The sequence below is a fragment of the Vulpes lagopus genome, chromosome 22 (assembly GCF_018345385.1).
Source record: "Vulpes lagopus strain Blue_001 chromosome 22, ASM1834538v1, whole genome shotgun sequence".
Taxonomy (NCBI): domain Eukaryota; kingdom Metazoa; phylum Chordata; class Mammalia; order Carnivora; family Canidae; genus Vulpes; species Vulpes lagopus.
The window spans coordinates 18,020,208-18,043,894 of NC_054845.1; the positions used below are offsets into that span (position 1 = coordinate 18,020,208).

The 23,687-nt window shown below is 34.0% G+C and overlaps 1 protein-coding gene and 1 pseudogene across 1 annotated transcript in view; one reads left to right on the forward strand and one right to left on the reverse strand.

The window, feature by feature from the left end:
- The window catches only part of KANSL1L (KAT8 regulatory NSL complex subunit 1 like), a 112,931-nt gene extending 89,459 nt beyond the window's left edge, over positions 1–23,472 (reverse strand). Inside the window, exons 1-2 of the mRNA XM_041737292.1 lie at positions 23,354–23,472; positions 20,382–21,498 (exon numbers count right to left, since the gene is read on the reverse strand). Coding sequence (XP_041593226.1) covers positions 20,382–21,498; positions 23,354–23,441 — 1,205 coding nt within the window. The 5' untranslated portion in view covers positions 23,442–23,472. The remainder of the gene's footprint in view (positions 1–20,381; positions 21,499–23,353) is intronic.
- LOC121480608 lies at positions 915–2,578 on the forward strand (annotated as a pseudogene).
- Positions 23,473–23,687: the final 215 nt, after the last annotated feature.

The following is a 23,687-nucleotide window of genomic DNA, read 5'->3' on the forward strand; positions in this document are numbered from 1 at the left end:
TTGGCAGCGGCACTGCTCTAATCCATACTTTGTGAGATTATAAATTAATTACTTTGTGAAAATATTCTAACCATTCCAACTAGAAAACAATTATTTGGAATTAATTAAGACCTTCAGATTGCAAAGGAAAATATGACAGAAATTGAAGGCATAAATTAAAACAAATAAATACTTAATGGTAGAACACAAACTTTATGAAAAACTCGTCTAGGGGTGCCAGTTGGTTAAGCATCGGCCTTTGGCTCAGATCATGATCCCGGGGTCCTGGGACTGAGCCCTGCATCAGGCTCCCTGCTCAGAGCGGAGTCTGCTTCTCCCTCTGTCCCTTACCCTGCTCATGCACATGCCCTCTCTTTCTCTCAAATAAATAAAATCTGTAAAAAAAAAAAAAAAAAAAAAAAAGAAAGAAAGAAAGAAACTTGTCTAAAAATTACATTTACAGTCAAAACCATAAGAGTGAATCCTAATGTAAAGTATGGACTTTAAGTGATAATGATTTGTCAGTGTAGGTTCACAGATTGTTACAAATGCACTACTCTTGTATGCAATATATTGAGAGTGGGGGGGGTCTATCAGTCTATGGACAGGAGTTACATTGGAACTCTGCATTTTCTGCTGAATTTTGCTATGAACCTAAAAACTGTTCTAAAAAAAAAGTTTATTAATTTTACATATTTAAGCATAATTGAAAGTCTCCTATACAAACTTTAGCCAGAGAATACATTTATTCTAAAAGATCATTTGCTGGGTTGCCTGGCTTGTTTGGTTGGTAAAGCATGTGACTCTTGATCTTGGGGTTGTGAGTTTGAGCCCCACATGATGGGTATGGAGATTACTTAAAAATAAAATCTTTAAAAATATTAAATAAATAAATAAAAATAAAATAAAATAAAATAAATAAAAGATCATTTGTTGTGATGAGCACTGGGTATTGTGTTGAATCACTAAACTACACACCTGAAACGAATAATACACTGTATGTTAACTAACTGGAATTTAAATAAAACCTTACAAAAATGAAAGATCAGTTGTTGTCAGAGAAACAGAATACAATTATAACTTTACTGTATAGACTATTCATTTAACAGGATTTTACATTAAATCAATATCCCTCAGGGCTACTTTTGTTAAGATTTTAATTGTACATAATATGATTGAGGAGACCTTCATATAAGTTAGGAATTCTCTTGTTATTATTTATTCAGTTTGTAGTCATTACCGTGCTTCTGTAAATCTGACACACTTTTTTGACACACATAATTATGAAAATAGTAAAAGAGAATGCCTATTCAAAATCATATTAAAATGGAGGAGCACCTGGCTGGCTCAGTCAGAAAAGCATGCAACTCTTGATCTCGGGCTATGAGTTCAAGCTCCATGTTACATGTTGAGGATTACTTAAATAAATAAATAAACTTAAAAAAAAATTAGTTCTTCCTTTTTGTGGCCATTGTTGAAGAGCCAGTAGTCAAAATGAAATTCAATTCCTTTGTGACCTCTGACCAGAACAAGAACTATAAAAAGTGTTTCAATGCACCCTCCCACATTTGCAGGAAAAATACCTCTTTCCCTCTTTCCAAACAGCTGAGACAGAAGTACAATATTTGATCCAGGCCCATCCGAAGGGATGAAGTACAGGTTGTATAAGGACACTACAAAGGTCAGCATATTGGCAAAGTAGTCCAGGTTTACAGGAAGAAATATATCATTTACACTGAATGAGTACAGCAAGAAAAGGCAAACAGCACAACTGTCCATGTAGGCATTCACCCTAGCAAGGTGGTTATCACTAGGCTAAAACCAGACAAAGACTGCAAAAAGATCCTTGAACGTAAAGCCAAATTTCATGAAGTGGGAAAGGAAAAGGGCAAATCAAAGAACCATCAAAAAGATGCAAGAATAAAGTAATCTTATAGATAACTTTAAATCAAAACTGTTAAGGGGCACCTGGGTGATTCTGTTGGTTAAGTCAGCCTTCTGCTCAGGTCATGATCTTGGGGTCCTAGGATCAAAAACCACACTGGTTTTTATGTAAGCCACAGTAAACCTTTGCTGTGTTAAACCACTGAGATTAGAAGGTTAATTTTTTACTCTAGAGTCTAATGTGACTAAAACACTGAATAAAAAATGAAAATGGCATGAACTAAGAAGGGAGTGTAAGATAAAGAAGAGATGAAGAAAATAAAAATAAAAATAAAAAAAGAAGAGATGTGAAGATAAGAGGGTGGATTCAAATCACTTTAAGGCTGAAAGTGATCTCTTGTAGAAGTATGGTATGGGAATACGCATGGGGAAATCAAAGATGATCCTAAACATTCTTCCATTAAATTTTATTCCAGTTGAAAAATTTCCCTATAACATGCAATTTTGCTTGATTGCCAAACTCATGACTAGCTAAAGAAGAAAAAAATTACGGAGTTCATCTTATTGTACTTCTGGTAAAAACATTCTGATAGTGAAACTAGTTATAAAAATTATTTTCAGGCAGCCCTGGTGGCTCAGCGGTTTGGCACCACCTTCAGCCCAGGGTGCGATTCTGGGGACCGGGGATCGAGTCCCATGTCGGGCTCCCTGCGTGGAGCCTACTTCTCCCTCTGCCTGTGTCTCTGCTTCTCCCTCTCTGTGTGTTTCTCATGAATAAATAAATAAAATCTTTAAAAAAAATTATTTTCATGTCCATACAGTACATTTAATTATACTACCACAGGAAAAAATAGTAACATCAGATTAAATTTAAAGTAAACAATTCTAGGGCTTTGTAATATGTGAAATGAATTCTCTGTACCTTATCCTGTATTTTAACAGATTGAATAAAATCTGTTTGCTATGCTTAAAAAAGGCAAACAAGCTTTACCACCAAAAATGCTCTCTTGTTTGAAAACGTTTTTCTAAAAAATAATTACGGTTTTAAACATGTTACAGATACGCAGATGGCTATATCACTCAAAGGAGATTAACACTTGTATCTCAAAATCAAAACATGTCTCACATAAACAACTTATATAACCAATGATTTAATGGCTTATAAAACTTAGAAGGTAACTGGTGAGAACATAGCTAATGCGTACTGAGCGTGTCTAGTCTTCCAATTAGCATGTAAGCCTGGCCTGCCAGACCACTGAGAATATTGACTTCCTGCATCTCCCTGGATTGTGCTGAACAAATCACAGACCACCACAAGCTGATCATAAGGTGGGGCTTCTGATTTCAGTGAAAATAAGGATTCTGTGAGTGGAGACCACCTAACCAGTGAGACTAGTCAGTCCTCACAAAGGCAGCAGATTCCATCAGTACCCATCCTTGCCCATTTGCAGTCATCACCTAACTTGTTGAATAAAATAAGTACAAGCTATTTAGACCAAGTAGTTTTAGGTACAACTTCTCTTGATATTAACCTCTGGTCGACACCATAAACCTACATCCCTGCTTTGATCCTGAAGTGTAGTTCCCAGAATAAGATAGAGCTTGCTTGCTTTTTTTTTTTTTTTTTTAAGATTTTATTTATTTATTCATGAGATACAGAGAGAGAGAGAGAGGCAGAGACACAGGCAGAGGGAGAAGCAGGCTCCATGCAGGGAGCCCGATGTGGGACTTGATTCCAGGACTCCAGGATCACGCCCTGAGCCAAAGGCAGGCGCTAAACCACTGAGCCACCCAGGGATCCCCAAGATAGAGCTTCCTAATATTACATCCTAAAATACCAAGATTAAAGAGAAACATATTAATTTTGCCTTTAACATAAAAATTAGCTTACTAGTAATAATGAGTTAACTACTATAGAAAAATCAAAAAAGAAGATCCAATTGTGAAAAATAACAATCCCAAGAAAAATAAGGTTTGTCCTGGGAAAAATATGCTGAATTAAGCCAAACTTCTCTACTGTTGATTGCTCACCTAGAAAGAGTTTATCTTTCCCTGGAATTTTATTCCTTTGGATCAGGGCTTAGCAAATATTTTAGGTAAAGAGGCAGATAGTAACTATTTTAGGCTTTCTGGGCCACCTGATCTCTTTAATAACTACTCTGCCATTATAGTATGAAAGCAGCCATACATGAATGAGTGTGGTGGTGTTCCAATACAACTTTGTTTACAAAAACCATGCAATGGGTAACCTTGAGAACAAAGAACAAAGCTGGAGGATCATATCCCAGATTTCAAGCTATAAAGGTAAAGAAATCAAAAAAGAATGTTTCTGGCACAAAAATGGACACATAGATCAATAGAACAGAGTCCAGAAATAAACCCATGCTTATATGATCAATTAATGTATGAACAACAGAAGCAAGAATATACAATGGGGAAAAGATAGTCTCCAATAAATGGTATTGGGAAACTATACCGCTACAGGCAATATAATGAAAGCAGACCATTTTCTTACACCATACACAAAAATAAACTCAAAATGGATTAAAAACTTAATCCATAAAACTCCTAAAAGAAAACACAGGCTGTAATCTCCTGGTCATTGCACTTAACATTTTTCTGGATAGGCCTCCTCAGGCAAGGGTGACAAAAGCAAATACAAAGTATTGGGACTACATCAAACTATAAACTTTTGCATAACAAAGGAAACATCAACAAAACAAAAAAAAAAGGCAACCTACCAAATGGGAGACAATATTTGCAAATGATATATCTAAAAAGGGGTTAATGTTCAAAATATATAAAGAACCCATACAACTCAACACCAAAGAAACTAATAATCAGATTTAAAAATGGGCAAAGGACCTGAATAGACATTTTTTCAAAGAAGCCACACAAATAGCTAGCATATCTATGAAAAGATGTTCAACATCACTAATTATAAAGGAAATGCAAATCAAAACCACAATGAGGTATCATCTCACACCAGTCAGAATGGCTAGTATCAAAAAACAAAACAAAACAAAACAAAACAAGAATAAGTGTTGGTGAGAATATGGAGAAAAGGAAACTCTCATGCACTGCTGGTAGGAATGTAAATTGGTGTGGCCACAATGGAAAATAGTATGGAAGTTCTTCAAAAAATTAAAAATAGAAAGATCCAGTAATTCCACTGCCATGTATTTACCAAAGAAAATAAAAACACTAATTCAAGAAGATATATGCACCCTTATATTAACTGTGGCATTACTTACAATAGCCAAGATATATAAGCAACCTAAGTGTCCATTGATAGGTAAATGGATAAATATGTCACACACACAAATTAGAATATCACTCAGCCAAAAAAAGAACAAAATATTACCATATTATGTGAAAACACAGATAGACCTAGAGGGTATTATACTAAGTGAAATAAGTCAGATAGAAGAAGACAGATATGGTATCTGTCATCACACATATCACCTATATGTGAAATCTAAAAATGAATTAACAAAAAACAGAAACAGATATTTAATAAATATTAAGAACAAACTGGTGGTTGCCAGAGGGGAGGAGGTTGGGGGGATGGGGAGAATAGGTGAAGGGGATTAAAAGGACAAATTTCCAGTTCTAATATATATGAGTATGGGTATAGCTTAGTTATATATAACTATATATAGTCAATAATACTGTAGTATTAGTAAGTTTGTATGGTAACAGATGGTAACTATACTTACCAATGGTGAGTATTGCATAATGCATAAAATTGTGGAACCACTATGCTGTACACCCAAAACTAATATAACATTGTATGTCAACTATACTGCAATTAAAAAAAACACATAAAAATAATTTTTAAAAAAGAAAGTAACAGACAATGGACCAGCCTTGGTACATGGACCTCAGTTTTCCAATTACTGACGTAGAGGGTATTTTTACATGCTTCCTATGCTTCCCAAGGGATTACAACTTCCTTTAAGTATCTGTTCAAATCTCTGGCTCATATTTTTTTTAAATATTTTATTTATTTATTTATTCATGAGAGACACAGAGAGAGAGAGAGGCAGAGACATAGGCAGAGGGAAAGGAAAAGCAGGCTCCATGCAGGAAGCCCGATGCAGGACTCGATCCTGGGACCTGGGGATCACGTCCTGAGCCAAAGGCAGGCGCTCAACCGCTGAGCCACCCAGGCGTCACACTCTGGCTCATATTTAATTGGGTCATCTTTTTATTGATATAAGACCTGTGTCAGACTATGTATATTTGAAATACTTATAGTTCCCAGTCTATAGTTTGCCTTTCATTTTCCTAATGGTATCTTTTGAGCAAAAAAGATTTTAATCCCAATGAAGCTCAATTTATCAAACTTTCCGTTTATGGAGAATTTTATGTCCTAAGAGATCTTTGTCTAACACAAAGTTATAGGTTTATTCATGCTTCTAAAAGTTCAAGGAGTTTTGGCTTTCAGATCCATAACTCAATTCAAGTTAATTTCTATGTATATGTGAGATAAGAATCTAGATTCTTGCGGGCAGGGGAGAGGGAGGGGATGGTACTTAGTTCCTGAACCATTTGTTGAAAGATTCTATTATACTTCAGTAGAAAAACAAAAACAAAAACAAACACAAAATCTTATCCTTGAAGAGGTAAAAGACTATACAAATACTACATTTAACTATGTTTTTAAAACCCTTGCATAACAGGGGTGCCTGGGTGGCTCAGTTGGTTAAGTGTGGGACTCTTGACAATGGCTCAGGTCATGATCTCAGGATTGTGGGACTGAGCCCCATGACAGGCTCTGCACTTAGTGCAGAGTCTGCTTCTCTTCCTCTGCCCCCTCCCCACTTACACCCTTTTTTTATTTAAAATAAATAAATAAATATTTAAAAAAATAAATTAAAAACCCTTGCATAATATCAAACATTGACAACTAGGGACATACAGTAAAGGAAATAAATGACATTTTAATTAATCTATAATATAGGGCCTTAAAGGAATGCAAAAGCCAACTAACTACTTCTCCACTAATACAAAAAAAAAAAAAAAAAAGTATTCCAAGAACCTTTCTTTAGAGTTCTAAGTCACACAACTGCGAATGAACCTAGGAGCAAAAATTAGACTAATTCTTACCCAAATGTACTGTTTCAGATGGTAGTTGTTATTGAATTGTGGGAGAGTTGGATGGTCTGAGGAAAATAGTATATCAACTAGTCTGTAGACTCAACAACTATGAACAAGTAAGATCTTTGGCCATGATACACTCACAGGTAACTGACTAGAGCCAAACAGAATGAAAACCCACATTTTTGAGGAAAATCTAGTAGCAAAAAACACCACAAACCTAGCATCCTCTACCTGGGAAGCCCACTCTGCACCAACAGGAAGCAAGGGGAGAATGTAGTACAACCTCCACTTAAGGCTACTCTCTCCAACATTCATTACAGATATAGACACAAAGGATAAGAGCTAAGGGAATGATTCCCAAAGAGCAAAGTCAAAAGAGTATGGACGGCAAAGGACAAAAAAAAAGTTGAATTAGGATTCTCCCAAGACCTTTTTGCACTTCCAGAGCAAGATTTATCAATTATTGTAAGGACCTATCATATGTATCTCATTTTCTTTTCCCAGTGGGAGTTTTTACTGTAACTTTCCTATCTCTACTCCTACATTCATCAAGAAACAAAGGATAAGATGGTTGGAAAACTTGTCTATTCATTTATAGGGCATTACATCATAAAAAAACAAATCTGGACCTGACTGAGAGTACATTACTCTGCCTATTGCAACTGACTTTGAATTGCCATCCTTGAGGAGTGGATGTGTTTTCTATATGAGAAGAGAGTATATGGATATTTGAATGGCCAACGGCAAACTGAACAGACCATTTATTTTCCCTCATTATCTATTCTCCTCTTTTTTGATAATAGAACTCTTTCAGTTTTAGCTGAGCTCATGGTAGCTCATATTTCCTAGTCTTACCAGCAGCTAGGTATGAGTATGTCACTAGGACCTTAACAATCAGATGTGAACCAAATTAATGCATGCAACCTCTGGTCTTAGTATTAAAAAATGTTTGTGTGTTAAAATCAGAAGAACAACTGGTGAACAACCAGTACAGACAAGGGCAGCATCATAGGGTATAGCAAAACCAACAGGCCCCTAAAAAACCCTGTGAAATATACCTAATTCTTGACTATGAAATGAAAGAAAAATGAAATCTATCCTATCATGTTGAGGTCTTCTCACTCTGACATGTCAGCATATAATGAACGCACCCCTCCCTCAAAACTATTTTATGCTATAAGATTCATTTAGGTAAACAAATCCTCATTTAAAATGTTCATTGTCAAAAAAAATAAAAAATAAAAAAATAAAATGTTCATTGTCTTTAGGAAGATTATGCCTCATTGACCTACAAGTAAACAACATTAACATTCTACCACCTAGTTGTATACATATATGGAGAAAATAAACAAGCAAACAAAATATAAAGAGAAAAAACAGTCGTGAACTTCATAAATTTTGGTATGGTGATAAACTAAGTTAAGGGGTGGGGCTTAGAATATCCAAGGACAATCTGAGACTGGAACTTAAAAAGACATTACAAATGAAAGGGAACAAGAATAATTATAATATTTTGTGCAATTTTGCCTAAAACTCTGGCAGTATCCTGTGAATTAATCGCCTAAACTGAAAATTTCAGTATTAGTTTAAAAGAATTCACACGTCAAATTGGCAAATTTAGGCTTGTCTACCCACCTACATCCCTCTCTCCAACTGAAGAGAGAAAGAAAGAGTTTAGGGAATATTTATGCACACTATCAAAACAATATCCTTTTTCTTATATGGAAAGAATTTTGAAAGTTAATGGTCTGCTAAATAGTCTTAACTGTCTTTTTAAAATCCTTGCATAACATCAAACATTGACAACTAGGAACATGAAGAAAATTAGCGAATTTTTTAACTAATCAAAACATATATGCTAAAGGAATAATCCGAAGTCACACGTTAGCAGTTCAATAAGCACTGTGTGTGTATGTAAATGTGTATGTCTCTTTCATTCAGGAAGTCAAGCCTCCATGCAGTGTTTCCAAACTATACAGTACACAAAGGCCCAGCTGAAAGTACAGCAGTGCTAAAATCCAGCAAGAATTCTACATTTTAAGCCTGCAACTACAAATCTAAATCTGCTCAGAGGAAGACGCACCTTTTTCTTTTGTACAAAAATAAGCTAGCGATGGCCCTGCAAGACACTATGATAGGCAGAAAAGAAATGAGATAAAAAATAATCAGACTACCCTTGTTACTCAAAAAGGTGACTACAACAAATCTGTAATTGAGTACAGGCATTTCTGCTATTGCTGAATAACTCCATGTTCTTTAAAATAAAAACAGCTGAACTTAAGGAGAAAACAGAATTAGAGCCAGACAACTCAAAATCAACGGAATTTCAAAATCTGAGTTATAATAAAACAATAACAATCGTTATAAAAATATTAGTGCAGTTGTTTCCACTGGCATTTGTGTCAAGAATAAGCCAGTCCACCCTTTAAAGCTTCATATCCTGGAGCTCATACTTCTTTTGATGTGGGTCCTTGAAGACATTCACTTCTAATAGAAACTAGTTTAATAAAAATTAAAAATATCATCTAGAGATAGCCTTTTTCATCAATAATTTCTTTTTACCACAAGGAAACTATCTTCACAACTACTACAAAGCAATTTGCAACTTCCTCAGATCTTTTAACATAGTGGGAGATGTAGCATTTTTAAGCCAATAAACTAGCAACTTACTGCATTACATAGGAAGGTACTTTTACAGAATTTTCAGCATTTTTCTTACACCCCTAAGGATTTCTCTTTAATTGTGAAGAGGCTTGCCCCGATCATTCCAAAACATTGTGTTTGAAGTGGTTTGAAGAGAACCCACACCATATTCGTCATTATGTTGACATCATTTGCCTAACATGCCAAATGTTAAAAGAAGTTTTTCAGAGAGAAAGAAAATTACATAAGTCAGAAACAGATCTACATAAAGAGAGAAAAAACACTGGAGAATAAGTGAAGTTAAAATAGTAACTTTATTTTTCTTAATAGATTTAACAGGTAACAAATCTGTTCAAAATAGAATAATAATTTTAATTGATTATGAATGTGCTCAAGCATGTGCGTATTTTTATATATGCCTATATATGCTATGCATAAGGGAAACAAGTGACAGAAGTGATACAAAAAATGAGAGGAAAGAATTAGGATTATTTATCATTATAAGGTATCTACAGGGTGGTTTGAAAGCCAGTTTGGGTTAACTGTAAAGGTAACCACTAAAAAGAGGGGGTTTTAAAAAAAATTATTTATTTGACAGAGAGTGAGTACACACGTGCATGTAAGCATGCAGAGGGGCAGAGAGAGATGGGGAAAACCTTATGCAGACTCCCCACTGAGGGTAACGCAGGGCTTCTGGGAGAAATCAAGAGTTGGAGCTTAACCAACTGGGCCACTCAGGTGCCTTACCACTAAAAACAGTTTTGTTATTTTTTTAAAGTGATATTCTGAAAAAGGAAAAAAAGTGGAATCATATAAAATGTTCAGTTAAAACCATGAAAGGCAGAAAAAGTGTGGAAGACAAAAAACAAGAGCAAAGAATAAGGGCAGCAAATAGAAAACTGTGACAAATACAGTAGATGTTAATCATACATCAGTAATCACTTTAAACATCAATGGTACTATACTAATTAAAAGACAGTGATTGCCAGATGGATCAAAAAACAAGACTTAACTATATGTTATGCGTAAGAAACCAACTTTAAATATAAAAACACATACAGATTAAAAGTAAAGAGATGGAGAAACTTATGGTATGCTAACATTAACACATGCTAATCAGAAAAAACCCAGAGTAGCTATACTAATTTCAGACAGAGCAGACTTCAGAGCAAGGAAAGTTATCATGAATAAAGAGGGGGATTACAGTATAAAAAAAGGTCTACCTTCAAGAAGATAATCTTTAATGCACATGTTCCTACCAAAAAAGCATCAAATTATGTAAGGCAAAAACTGACAGAACTGCAATGAGAAACAAATGAATCCACTATTTTAGCTGAAGATTGTAACACTCCATCAGAAATGCACAGATCCAACAAGCAGAAAACCAGTAAGGATATATAGGTGAACCATTCTTCAAGTAGATATAACTGACATCAACAGTTCACCCAAGAACAGATTACACATTCTTCTCAAGTTAACAAGGAACAAAGAAGAGACTACATTCTGGGCCATGAAACAAACTTTAATTAAAAAAAAAAAAAAAATCATATAATGTCTGCTCTTGGGCCACAGTGGAATTAAGTTAGAAATCAAAACCAAACAGGCATGCCTGGCTGGCTCAGTTGGAAAAACATGCAACTTTTGATCTTCAGGTCATGAGTTCGAACCCTATATTGGGTAAAGAGATAACTAAAAAAATAAACTTAAGAAAAAAAGCACTAATTGAAAAATCCCCAAATACTTGGAGATTAAACTACACACTTTCAAGGCATGTATGGAACAAGGAAGAAATCTGAAGACAAATTTTAAAATACTATGAACAAAATGAAAATGCAAATGTAAGCCACCAAAACTTGTAGGATGCAGTGAAAACAGTCCTTATGGGGAGCAGTAAGAGAAAGTTACACAATTTATAGCATTAAATACATTATTAAAAATTTTTAAAAAAATTTTTTTTAATCTAAAACCAATGGGATGCCTGGGTGGCTCGGCAGTTGGGTGGCTGCCTTTGGCTCAGGTCGTGATCCCGGGATCCAGGATCAAGTCCCACATCCAGGCTTCTGCAACAAGCCTGCTTCTCCCTCCGCCTATGTCTCTGTTTCTCGGTCTCTCATGAATAAATAAATATTTTTTTAAAAAATTTAAAGCCAATCACCCAAGCTTCTACTTCAGAAAACTAGAAAAAGAAGAGTATACTAAGCCAAAGTAACTAAAAGGAAATAATAAAAACTAGAGAAATCAATAAAACTGAAAAAAGAATATCAAGAAAATCAACAAAACCAAAAAATGGTTCTTAGAAAAGATCAATAAAAACAATAAGCCTGTAGTCAGACTAACTATGACACAAATTACTAACATTAGAAAGAGGAGATCACCACAGATCCTATGGACAGTAAAGGAACATAAAGGAATGTTATGAACAATTTGATAACTTAGGTGAAATGGGCCAATTCCTTGAGATGCACAGCCTGCCAAAACTCATACAAGAAGAAATAGATAGGGAAGTGGGTGGCGGGATGAATTAAATAAGAGATGAGGATTAAGAATTGCACTTGTAGTGAGTATTGGATATTGTATGGAAGTGCTGGATCACATATTGTAAACCTAAAACTAATACACACTCTATGTTAACTGGAATTAAAAAGACTTAAAAAATACTCTTGGGTTTGATATAAGTAGAATATGTAAATTTTTAAAAACAAGAAATAGACAATCTGAATAGTCATATATCTATTAAGGAAACTGGATAATAACCTTCCAAAAGAGAAAGCACCAGGCCTAAATGGGTTCACTGGAAAATTCTACCAAAAATTTTAGTTAGAAATTTTACCAATCTTCTAGAATGTCTTACAGAATACAGAAGCAAAGGGACTACTTCCTAACTCATTCTTTTGTAGGCCATCATTACTCTAATACCAAAACCGAAAACATTACAAGAAAACTACAGATCATTCTCTCTCAGTGAGATAGCTGCAAAAAAACTCAACAAAACATTAGTAAATTAACTTCAACAATGGTATAAAAAGACTTATATACTATGATCAAGTGGGATTTATCCCAGGTATGCAAGACTAGCTCAATATTCAAAAATCAATTAATATAATCTCATCTTATCAACTGATACACAAAAAGCATTTCACAAAATTCAACCCCTACTCAGGACAAAAACACTCAGTTATACTAAAAAAACAAAAACGAACTCTCAATTAACTAGGATTACACGGAATTTCCCCAACCTGATAATCTACCAAAAACCTACACCTACAACTTACTTTAAGTGGTGAGAAACCAGAAATTTTCCCCACTAAGATCAAGAACAAGGCAATGTATCTCCTCACTTCTCATTTTCAACATCACAGTAGAAATCCTACCTAATGCAATAAGAAAAGGAAATAGAAGATACACAAGGTGCGAAAGGGAGAAGTAAAACTTTTGGTTCACAGATGACATGATTATATATAGGAAAAATTCAAAAGAATTACACACAAAACCCCTTGCAACTAATAAATGACTATAGCAAGGTTGTAGGATGCAGTTAACATACAAAAGTCAACCACTTTCCGGTATACCAGCAATGTTAAGTGGAATTTGAATTAAAAACATAGTATCATTTACATTAGCACACCCGCAAATTAAATACCTAAGCATAAGTCTTACAAAATATGTGCAAGATCTGTATGAGAAAAACTTTAAAACTCTGATGAAAGATATAAAAGAACTAAATATTCCATTTCCAAAGACTCAATATTGTTTATGTCAGCTTTTTCTAACTTGATCTACAGATTCAATGAAATCCCAATCAATTCTTTTTATATTTTATTTCTCAACAATAATAAAACAAATAATCCAATTAAAAAATAGGCAAGACCTGAACAGACATCTTACCACAGAACATACAGATACGGCAAGTAAGTACATAAAAAAATGTTCAACATTGTATGTCATTAGGGAATTGCAAATTAAAACATCAGTAAGATGCCACGGCACGTCCAGTGGAATAACCAAAATCCAGAACACTAACATCAAACGCTGACAAAGATGTGGAGCAACAGCAATCTTATTCGGTCAGAATGCAAAATACAGAGCCAACGTTGGAAGAAAGTTTGGCAACTTCTTACAAAACTAAACATACTTTTACCACACAATCCAACAACTGTATTCGTGTTATTTACCCAAATAAACTGAAGATTTATGTCTACACAAAAACTTGCACATAATATTTATACAGCAGTTTTGTTCATAATCTCCAAAACCTGGAAGTAACCCAGACATCTTTCAACAGGTGAATAGATAAGTTAAACTGCGGTACATCCAGACAACAGTATTACTCAGGGCTAGAAACAGGCTCTCAAGTCAGGAAAAGAAATCAAGGAAACTTAAACGCATATTACTAAGTGAAAGGCGGCAATGCGAAAAGGCTACACACTGTATGGTTCCAACTATGAGACTCTAGAAAAGGCCAAACTATGGAGATAGTAAAAAGGTTAAATAAGCAGAACACAGAGGATCTGTGGGGCAGTGAAACTACTCTGTATGATACAACAGCAGATGTTATGTCGTATACATTTGTCCAACCCAAAGAATGTCTAACACCCAAAGTGAACCCTACTGTAAGCTGTGGACTCTGGGTGATAATGATGTGTCTACATGGTACTACAGAGGTAGGGGATGTCAAAAATGGGGGAGTTTATGCATGTAGGGGGCAGGGGATATATAAGAACTCTCTATACTTTCTACTCAGTTTTGCTGTGAACCTAAAACTGCTCTAAAATAAAATTAGTTAAAAAATATATAAAATAGGGATCCCTGGGTGGTGCAGTGGTTTGGCGCTTGCCTTTGGCCCAGGGCGTGATCCTGGAGATCCGGGATCGAATCCCACATCAGGCTCCTGGTGCATGGAGCCTGCTTCTCCCTCTGCCTATGTCTCTGCCTCTCTATCTCTCTGTGTGTGACTATCATAAATAAATAAAAATTAAAAATATATATATATATATATAAAATAATGAGCTTATTTTAATTGAAGTACTACTTTCCTCCCTGATGTCTATATACCACAATATAAAGTATTTCTTTATCATTTTATAGCTATTACTCCATTTTGCAAGCACACTTGAACTTCTGCTCTTCTGTCACAGTCTTTCAACCGTCATTGCAATTTTTCTAGGACTGTTTTTCATTCAACTTTTTCTGTTTCCTATTCAAGTAAAATTAAACAAAACCAGACTTTTCTCATCTACTTCTGAAGTGTAGAGAACTTAAAGGGTAATAAATACAAAAATAATTTGTCAACTTCACATTATACAAATATAAAGGTATTCTTACTTCCAATAAATGAAATGTTACTAGTCTTTTTATTCTCTAAATGTCACACTGAGATTATACTCTTATTTATCTAATTCCTCAAAGGGAAATTCATCACCTGATTTTTTTTTTTTTTACTTCTTCTCCTTTCCACTGTCAAAACAGGAACGCATAAGGAAAACTATGAGTATTCATTTATGTAGGTCTGCAAGAAATTGCTTATTTTCTTCCAATCTAGAAAGGTTTACCTGAGACCTTCCAACTAAATTATCACCAGTTCTCTCCTTTCTTAGTGAATGTCTAAATTTGCTTTAAAAGAATTTCCTTATCAAGACTGCCAATTAGGGGCACCTGGATGGCTCTGTCAGTTAAGTGCCTGCCTTCAGCTCAGGTAATGATCCCAGGATCCTGGGATTGAGCACGCAGCAGGGAGTCTGCTTGAGTCTACCTCTGCCTCTCCATGCTCTCTCATGCTCTCTCTCTCAAATAAATAAGATCTTTAAAAAAAAAAAAAAAAAAGACGGCCAATTAATACCAAAAACTCAAAGAAATTTGAATACATGGGGACTAATTTGGGGAAACGACATCTTTCTCTACACATCAGGTGAGATATTGTAAGGTTTCCTGAACTAAACTAAGATTTAACCATGTTTCTTTCTTTTTTACAACCTTGGAAGATCAGAATATGTCTGTGTCAAAATCTGTGAGTTTTCCCATATGCATTCTGAATGAAAGTACTGATCATAGTTTCCCAGATGAAAAGAAATGTTAGCACTCTAACGTTTTACCGCCAGATGAGAGGGGACATAATTGTAGCTGGGCTTTGTCAGTGACCAACCCATATCCCCTAACACTTACCAGTTCAGCACACAAAGACCTGACTTCATCTAGGGCTTTTTTGTTGTTGCCTGAACCTGCTTTGTCACCCAAGTTGCAGAACAAAAGGGCAAGGGAATTGACACAACCAGGAACAACCTTCACCTACTAACTAGTGGTCTGATGTACAAATACACCAGTTTCCTCACCTCTCAAATGGGTTAACTCAAGCATGTATTTTACACTGGCTCCCCAAGTTTCTCATGGAATAAGTAAGCTCCAGTCTCTCACAATAGTGAGACACTTGATAAGACACTCTTCATTAGCTTTCAGATCAGTGCCTTATTATGTATAGACACTATATTTAGTATTTCATATAATTATCTCCAGAACCTTTTAAGAAAGATCAAAAAAGAATCTGATCCAAAGTGTTAAGAATAACATTAACCTCAGGTTGCTTGGCTTGTTCAATCAGAAGAGCATGTGACTCTTCTGATCTCAGAGTAGTGAGTTCAAGCCCCAGATTGGGTACAGAGATTACTTTTAAAAAAATTAAAATCTTTAAAAAATAATAACATTAATCTCTGCTCAGAGTCACAGAGCAAATCAAATGTAACACAAGGAGGTCCAAAACCTGTGCTACTTCACCAAAGCAACAGAACACTGGGAGTGGTTCTATCCTTAATTATTGTATAAGGATCACATTTCAAACCTACAAAACCCTAAAATCCTATTTTCCTTTCCAAAGGAAAATGGCTTTAAAAATATTTTTCTAATGCACTAGTTTCTCAGCCAAAAGTTTAAGATAATTAGTAATGGTATTATGAATTAATCTATTGTCTACATTTTTGGAGGGAAAAGAAAAGGGGCAAGTCAAATATATATTTAACAATGGTAATGGCTAATGTGAGTGTTTTGCAGTTTCCTAAAACAATTATATTTCTTCACAGCTAATTTCCTAACCAGAATGAAGGAATTTGTTTTTCTTATCAGGGTTAAAATAAAAGCAATTGAAAGCATTTATAATAATATAATCAAAGATTTTTAAGATAAATATATTTTACTTATCAATTTTTAAAAGTTACAAATGTTAAATATTATAATAAAATAGTTACTTTTAAATGTCTATATTTTGTCATGTTGTATCTCATTCATTCATTCATGCTGACTCTACTGTAAGACACATCTTGTAGCCAGTTTCGTATTAAAGAAAAAGGAAGAAAGTGGGGGAAATAAAAATAAACTACAGAATGGAAGAAGAAAAGATAAACATTTATGGAAAGAAATTTCATACTGACAATCCCAATTTGTTTATCTTCAAAACTACATATTCAAATACAGAAAAATTCATTTAGTCACCAAATAAAAAAAAAAACACACCAATAATAGTAGACAATGCTAAGCAGTAGGTACACAATGACAGAAAAAGTAGTGTTTGCCTTAAGTTACTTAAAATTAAATTGAAGTCAACTGTGGTATTTGTCACTGTAGACCTTATAATTAAGAAGTCTATTCATATTCAGTAGAGATAATGAAAATTGTGTTAGCACTCCCTTAAAAATTTAGGTCCACAAAATGCATATTTTTACCTATTTAATGTTTAAAGTTTATTTCTGAACTTCATTCATTTAAAATACTCATCTACAGCTGAAAAATCAATTTCCAGAAATGTAAAGAACAAAAATAAACCTAAAAATATTTAAAAACTAAAAAAAACCCTTATTACCAGAATAAATGTATTAAGTTATTGTATGAACTTAACCTAAAACAGAACTAATTCCAGTTTAAAAATACAGAAACCATTTTTATACTTGTATCAAAAGATACAAATACTTAAAAGTTGTGTTATTCTCAAAATTCATGAAGTATAAAAATTAATAAAAGGTTGAAAAATAATCTTTCCCACAAGAAATCTATTAGCATTAGTAAAAATATTCAAAACAAAGTTAATATCCAATTTTGCAAGAGGTACATAAAATCAAGAAATGCAAATTGAGTTCAAATAGCAAAAACAAACACAAAAATCTAAACAATTATCAAATGATTCAATGAACTAAAAAATTCAAAGAGCTACTATATGAATTTTGTTTTACTTATTTGAATCAATCATATGATTGTAACCTGAGAATGAAGCATATCTGAAATATAGATATGAGCTTTAATAACTAAGGCATCCCAATGTTAAATGGTCAATAATGCAACAGGCTAGAAGTATATTTTATATCTTCATATTAAACTTCTTAGATTCATTATTTTCCTAAAAATGCACTTCTGGTGTCCTGAGACTTCCAACTGATTACAGGAAAAAGAAAGAATGAGAAATAAACTTTCTAAGCCTGAATCCAATTTTTTTCCAAACTACATTCTGCAATTTTCATCAATAAACTGGTGAAGCTGACAAGAAATAAGATGTATATTGCTTGACACTTTGTATAAAAAATTTTTTAATAGTATGAATCTTCCTATTTGTGTATGTTTTACATATAAAATTAATGTTCTCTGACTAAATTCAAGGAGTAAATGCAAATCTTAAAATGTCTTGACCAATTAATAATTAAATGCTTGATATAGGAAGTTGTTTTTTTTTTTAAGGTTTAAAATGCGGTTTCCACCCTTACCAGGTGTTGGGCTACTAAGACAGATATTAGCAAATCATATAGGACAAAATATGATTTAATGATAAATTACACAGATTAAGTACTATAGGAAATCAATGAAAGAAAATCCTAATGAAGGTCAATAGTCTAGAAGACATGATTTTCTGATTTTTGTTTCTAGCTTAAAAGAGACAAACCTGCCCATTAGCTATCCTCAACATCAACAAAAAGTAAATAATTTACTAAATTTACCTACTAAATTTTATTCAATTGAATTTCTTCAAAAACATTATAAATATGAAAATTGATAAATTTCTGGACTTCTTTCAGAACACATATGCTTAATAATTATTTTTTTATGCTTAATAATTCTTGTGGCTATAAGCATCAAAGAATGATACACTGATAAAGCTGCCTAGCCCAATAGTAAGAATATTGGTCTTAAGTCTTCTATACATAGACAAGAATCCATGATCCATCAATTATTTGGTTTTTTGACCATGTGGCAAGTTACTTAACCATGCTAAGACTATTTTCTCTTAAATGAAATAAGGATAACAGCAATCATCTCCCATAGTTGTTGAAAGTATTAAATATAACATATGTAAATATCACAATGCCAGTCAGAAAAAAATATGTACTCAATACTAGCTCCCACATTCAAACACATTTCAAATATAGTAATAACAGAACACCAAAGACTAGAATACCCACTTTGTTTTACATTTTATTCTTTACCGTAGAAATTGATATACTGACCTCGTATTTATTAGTAAAACTTAATGTGTTTAGCCTCTAATTCTATAATTCTCACTCATCTTTGACAATTTGATAAAAATGATGGATTTCTTCCTCCCAATATACAGTATTTTGCATCAAGTTAGGGACATTAAAAGATTCCCTGAAAGCTAGATTAAGAATTATGTTCTATTTGGCTACTTAAAAGAAACTCAATTCAAATTAAATAAAATTTAAAAATTCAGTTCCTCAGTTACACTGGCCACATCTCAAGTGCTCAATAGCCACAGGAGACTATTTGATGACACAGATATAGAACATTTCTATCATCTCAGAAAAATTCTACCAGATTGGGTTATTCTGGAGTATTAACACAGTGTGATACATAAAACCTTTGTTGTTTTTTTTTTTCGTTTTGTTTTTTTGAAAGTAGATTCTAAAGAGAGTAGAAACTGCAAATATTTTGCCCACAACTGAATCACCAAGGTCCAGCACATAATAAGCATTCAATAGTTATCTAATAGCTGACATTATAATTTTGTTTTGGTTATAATAATCCAGCAAAAATTGGGGCACCTGAGTGGCTCAGTGGGTTAAGCATCTTCAGCTCAGGTCATAATCTCAGGGTCCTGGGATGGAGCACTGCATCAGGCTCCCTGCTCAGCAGGGACTGTGCTTCTCCCTCTCCTTTCTCTCCCTCTACCTCTCCCCCTCCACTGCTTCTGCTCTCATTCATTCCCACGGTCTCTCTCTCTCTCATATAAATACATAAAGTCTTTAAAAGAATCCAGCAAAAATTGATTGAGTTGGTAAAGACCAGAACTGAAAGATATGAACTCAATGAGTATAAAACTACTACAGTTAAAAAAAAAAAAAAAAAAAAAAGAGATCAACTTATATATACTCTCAACTGATAAACTCCTAAAGCCAATGTGGGCTCTCCATGTGAAGACTAAATTTTTTGTATTTTGGCTATACATATTGGCTAAAACACTTAAGCAAAATGTTAAGCCTTGTCTATAGCCTATTCTACTCAAGAATGGGAGAAATGCTTACTTCTGGCTAAAGAACTTTCAATATCCCTATATGGATTTTTCCTAGACAGAGCAGTTGAATAACTTATTTTTAAATAGTATGTATATATTCACATACAGTAGTTTAACAAAGTATTTTAAAAATTCACCAAAGTTTTATACCTTAAAGATTATGGCATTAAAATTTTAGAAAATCTATTTCCTTTTAATTTATCATGAAATCAAGACAAAATTGCTGCTATACACAGAACAGTAAAAGGTCTAATAATAATTTTGCACTTACACTGCCACATTTTTTCTAATGGCATATTCATCCAAATCGTCATCAGAGCTGCTATCAGTTGCATCAGAATCCAGACCTTCTTCAACATGAGACAACAGCCCTGTAGCAGACAGTGCAAATCTTTGGATTTCTGCAGCTGTACACCGTGAAAAGCCATTTTTTGTATCACTCCACAATTTATTCTCTGCAGTCAACATGTTGACTTCTGGCTTAATTTCAGTGCATTTAGGTAAACTGCTATCCAAAACTGTGGTAGGTTCATGAAAGGTCTTCTTTTGGGGGAGTTGATGTTTCAGAGAAAATTTCATTTGTTGACCATAGTGCTTAACGACATGCTTTGCCAGAAGCATCTGCAAATGTTTCTGAGTTCTTCTAGCCTGGCTAAGTAAAATTTTCTGTTTGCTTACACAATGAAGTAAACGAGCATTCACTTCCTCCTCTTTTTCAGCAGCTGAGAAACTAATAGGCACATTTGAGTGGCCAGGCCCAATTTTCTTTTGAGCACAGTGCAATAAACCCTTTTTAATTTCAACATCAGTAACTTTATCCAAAAGTGCATTCTTTTGGTACCATTTGCAGTTTTGCAGTTGTACCTTATCTACATTAGTGTCTTTGGTTATATTTGAATCCAAAATAATTTGTACATCTGTCATGCACTGGCTTGTGGTATCTGACAGAAGTTCCTTTTGGATGAACTCTTCAGAATGAGAATGACAGATTTTACTAAGCTGAATGTTGCTGCCATTACACAGTATGTTTTTCAGCTTATTGCAGTTGGGTTCCCCTAATTTCTTTTGTTTGTAATTCTCATTGTATTTATTTAACGTAGAATTAGAACTCATTAAAAGAACTGTCTGATAATGTTTTGAAGACTGAGAGGAGCCAAAATGTTTTAAATTCACAAAGTTAGTGTTAAGAGTAGGTTCAGGAGTTGGAAATCCCAGCATCTGAGATAAAGTGTCTCCCTTAAGCTTTTCATCTACAGTTCTTGGACTTTCCATACATAGGATCTTGTCAGACTCCATGGTACTTGGTAAAGATGAAAAGCAGATACCCTTTGTTGCTGCCTCCCTCAGAGCTGGGGTCATGGCGAATCCTGCAGATAATAACTGGAAACCTAAAATAATGTAAAAATAAATGATCAAATATCTAGAAAACAGGTTTATGCATACACTTTTACCAAGGGCAACATTTTCAATGCTTCTGATTAAAATGTGAATGGAACTAAATTCCTTTATTTCCCAACTCTTAACAATATCTCTGTTCTTTCCTAATTTATAAGGAATTCAACAAAGACTAAACTACTCTTCATGTTCTATGGGCCCAATACCAAAAACTCCAGTTAAGGTAGCACAATAAGTGTTAGACAAATGCTTGTGGATGTACCTCAACTGTACCTCAAAAAAAATTTTTTAAGATAATGTTTATGAAAAGCAAAAGAAAAAAATTCCAATCTAGAATCTGGGAATTATATTTCAAAATGTGACTCAATCCCGTACTTTCAGCCAAAGTAAGAAGTAATTATTTTTATAAAATATAAGCTGCTCAAAACCTCCATTTCTCAACTTAAATTCCACAATCAGAACAGTATAAATATTAACTTATAAAAATAAGCCAAATAATGTCAGAAGACATAAATAACTGAACTACAAGCAAAAAAAGTATAATTTCACAACTGTTAAAAATGATAGCAAAAACTTGCTTAATCTGCAATGCACAATAATTTTTTCCCTTTTCACAAATAGATAATCCTAAATTATCATTATAAAAGCTGTTACCCCCACCTGGAAAATAGTGGGGACCATAGCAGATGATTGCTAAAGATTAATCCCACAATTAAACAAATTTCACTGTATTTTATCAAAAAGTGTAAAACCATACAGTCTGATTCACTGAAAAAGTTAATCCTATACCACTGAAAATTATGAGGACAAAACACAAAAAAATTTATACCATTAAAAATTATGAGTTTTGTAAGATACTCTGGAATGATACTCTATGATTTGTTTCAACACAAGTCAGTTAAGTCACTTAAATGTCCATACTCCCATACTGTAGATCCCCAGGTGCTAACTGTAACTCTACACCGTTCATTTCTATGTGAAAACACAAAACCAAAAGGGAGTTCCTTACAAAGACTAGCAAGAATGATCAAAGGAAAAAAAAAAAGGTTTGTTTCAATGCAGTTAAAAAAAACACACAGGGTAAAAGCAAGTTATAGACTAGGAGAAGATATTGGCAATATATAATAGGAAAGAATTTGTACCCAGAATACATAAAGAACAAATTAGCAAACTGGTGAGTCACATCATAGATGACATCCAAATGACCACTAAACATATACTCAATCTCACTAGTAATGAAGGAATTATGGATTAGTAAAGCAAGAGACCAGTTTTCCAATCACTAAATTGAAAATAATGTTTTAAAAGTCCCCGTTGTAGCTCAGCTGGTTGCCTGCCTTTGGCTCAGGTTGTGATCTCAGGATCCTGGGATCAAGCCCCACATTGGGCTCCCTGCTCAGTGGGGAATCTGCTTCTCCCTCTCCCTCTGCCCCTCCATCCTACTCGTGCTCTTTCTCTCAAATAAATGTTTTATTAAAAAGTTGAAAAAAATGTTCTAAGTTGAAATATCACTTATCGTAATTCAGAAAAATAAGATTTCTCCCATCTATTTGGACTATAAGTTGATTCGGGAATTTGACAATAAATGTAGAAAATGTATTTGTTATAAGTGCATAACAGAGCAGTGTCTTAACAGCAAAATATTCTTTCAAAGCAACCTAGATATCTAACAATAAGAGAATGGATAACGTGATGGAATACTATAGAGCAGTTAAAAAGAATGACCTAAATCTATATATACAAATATGGACAAACCTCAAAAAGAATATACAGTTTTCTTTAAAAAAAAAAAAAAGAAAAGAAAAAGGTACAGCATACAGTATGCTACCAAATAAATAAAATACAAACACAAGCTCTCTTTGCTCCATCTACTGTGAGAATGAAGATCATTCTCAGCAATCGGACTGTCAGTCAACATTCCAGAAAACATCAACATCACTCTGAAGGGATGCACTGTTATTGTGAAGGGTTCCAGAGCATCAATGTAGAACTCAGTCTCCTTGGAAAGAAAAAGAAGAGGTTCTAAGATACAAATGGTGGGGAAACAGAAAAGAACTGGCAACTGTTCACACTACCCATAGTCATGTACATAACATGATCAAGGGCATTACACTGAGGCTTTATCACAAGATGAGGTCTGTGTATGCTCACTTCCCCATCCATGTTGTTATACAGAATGGTT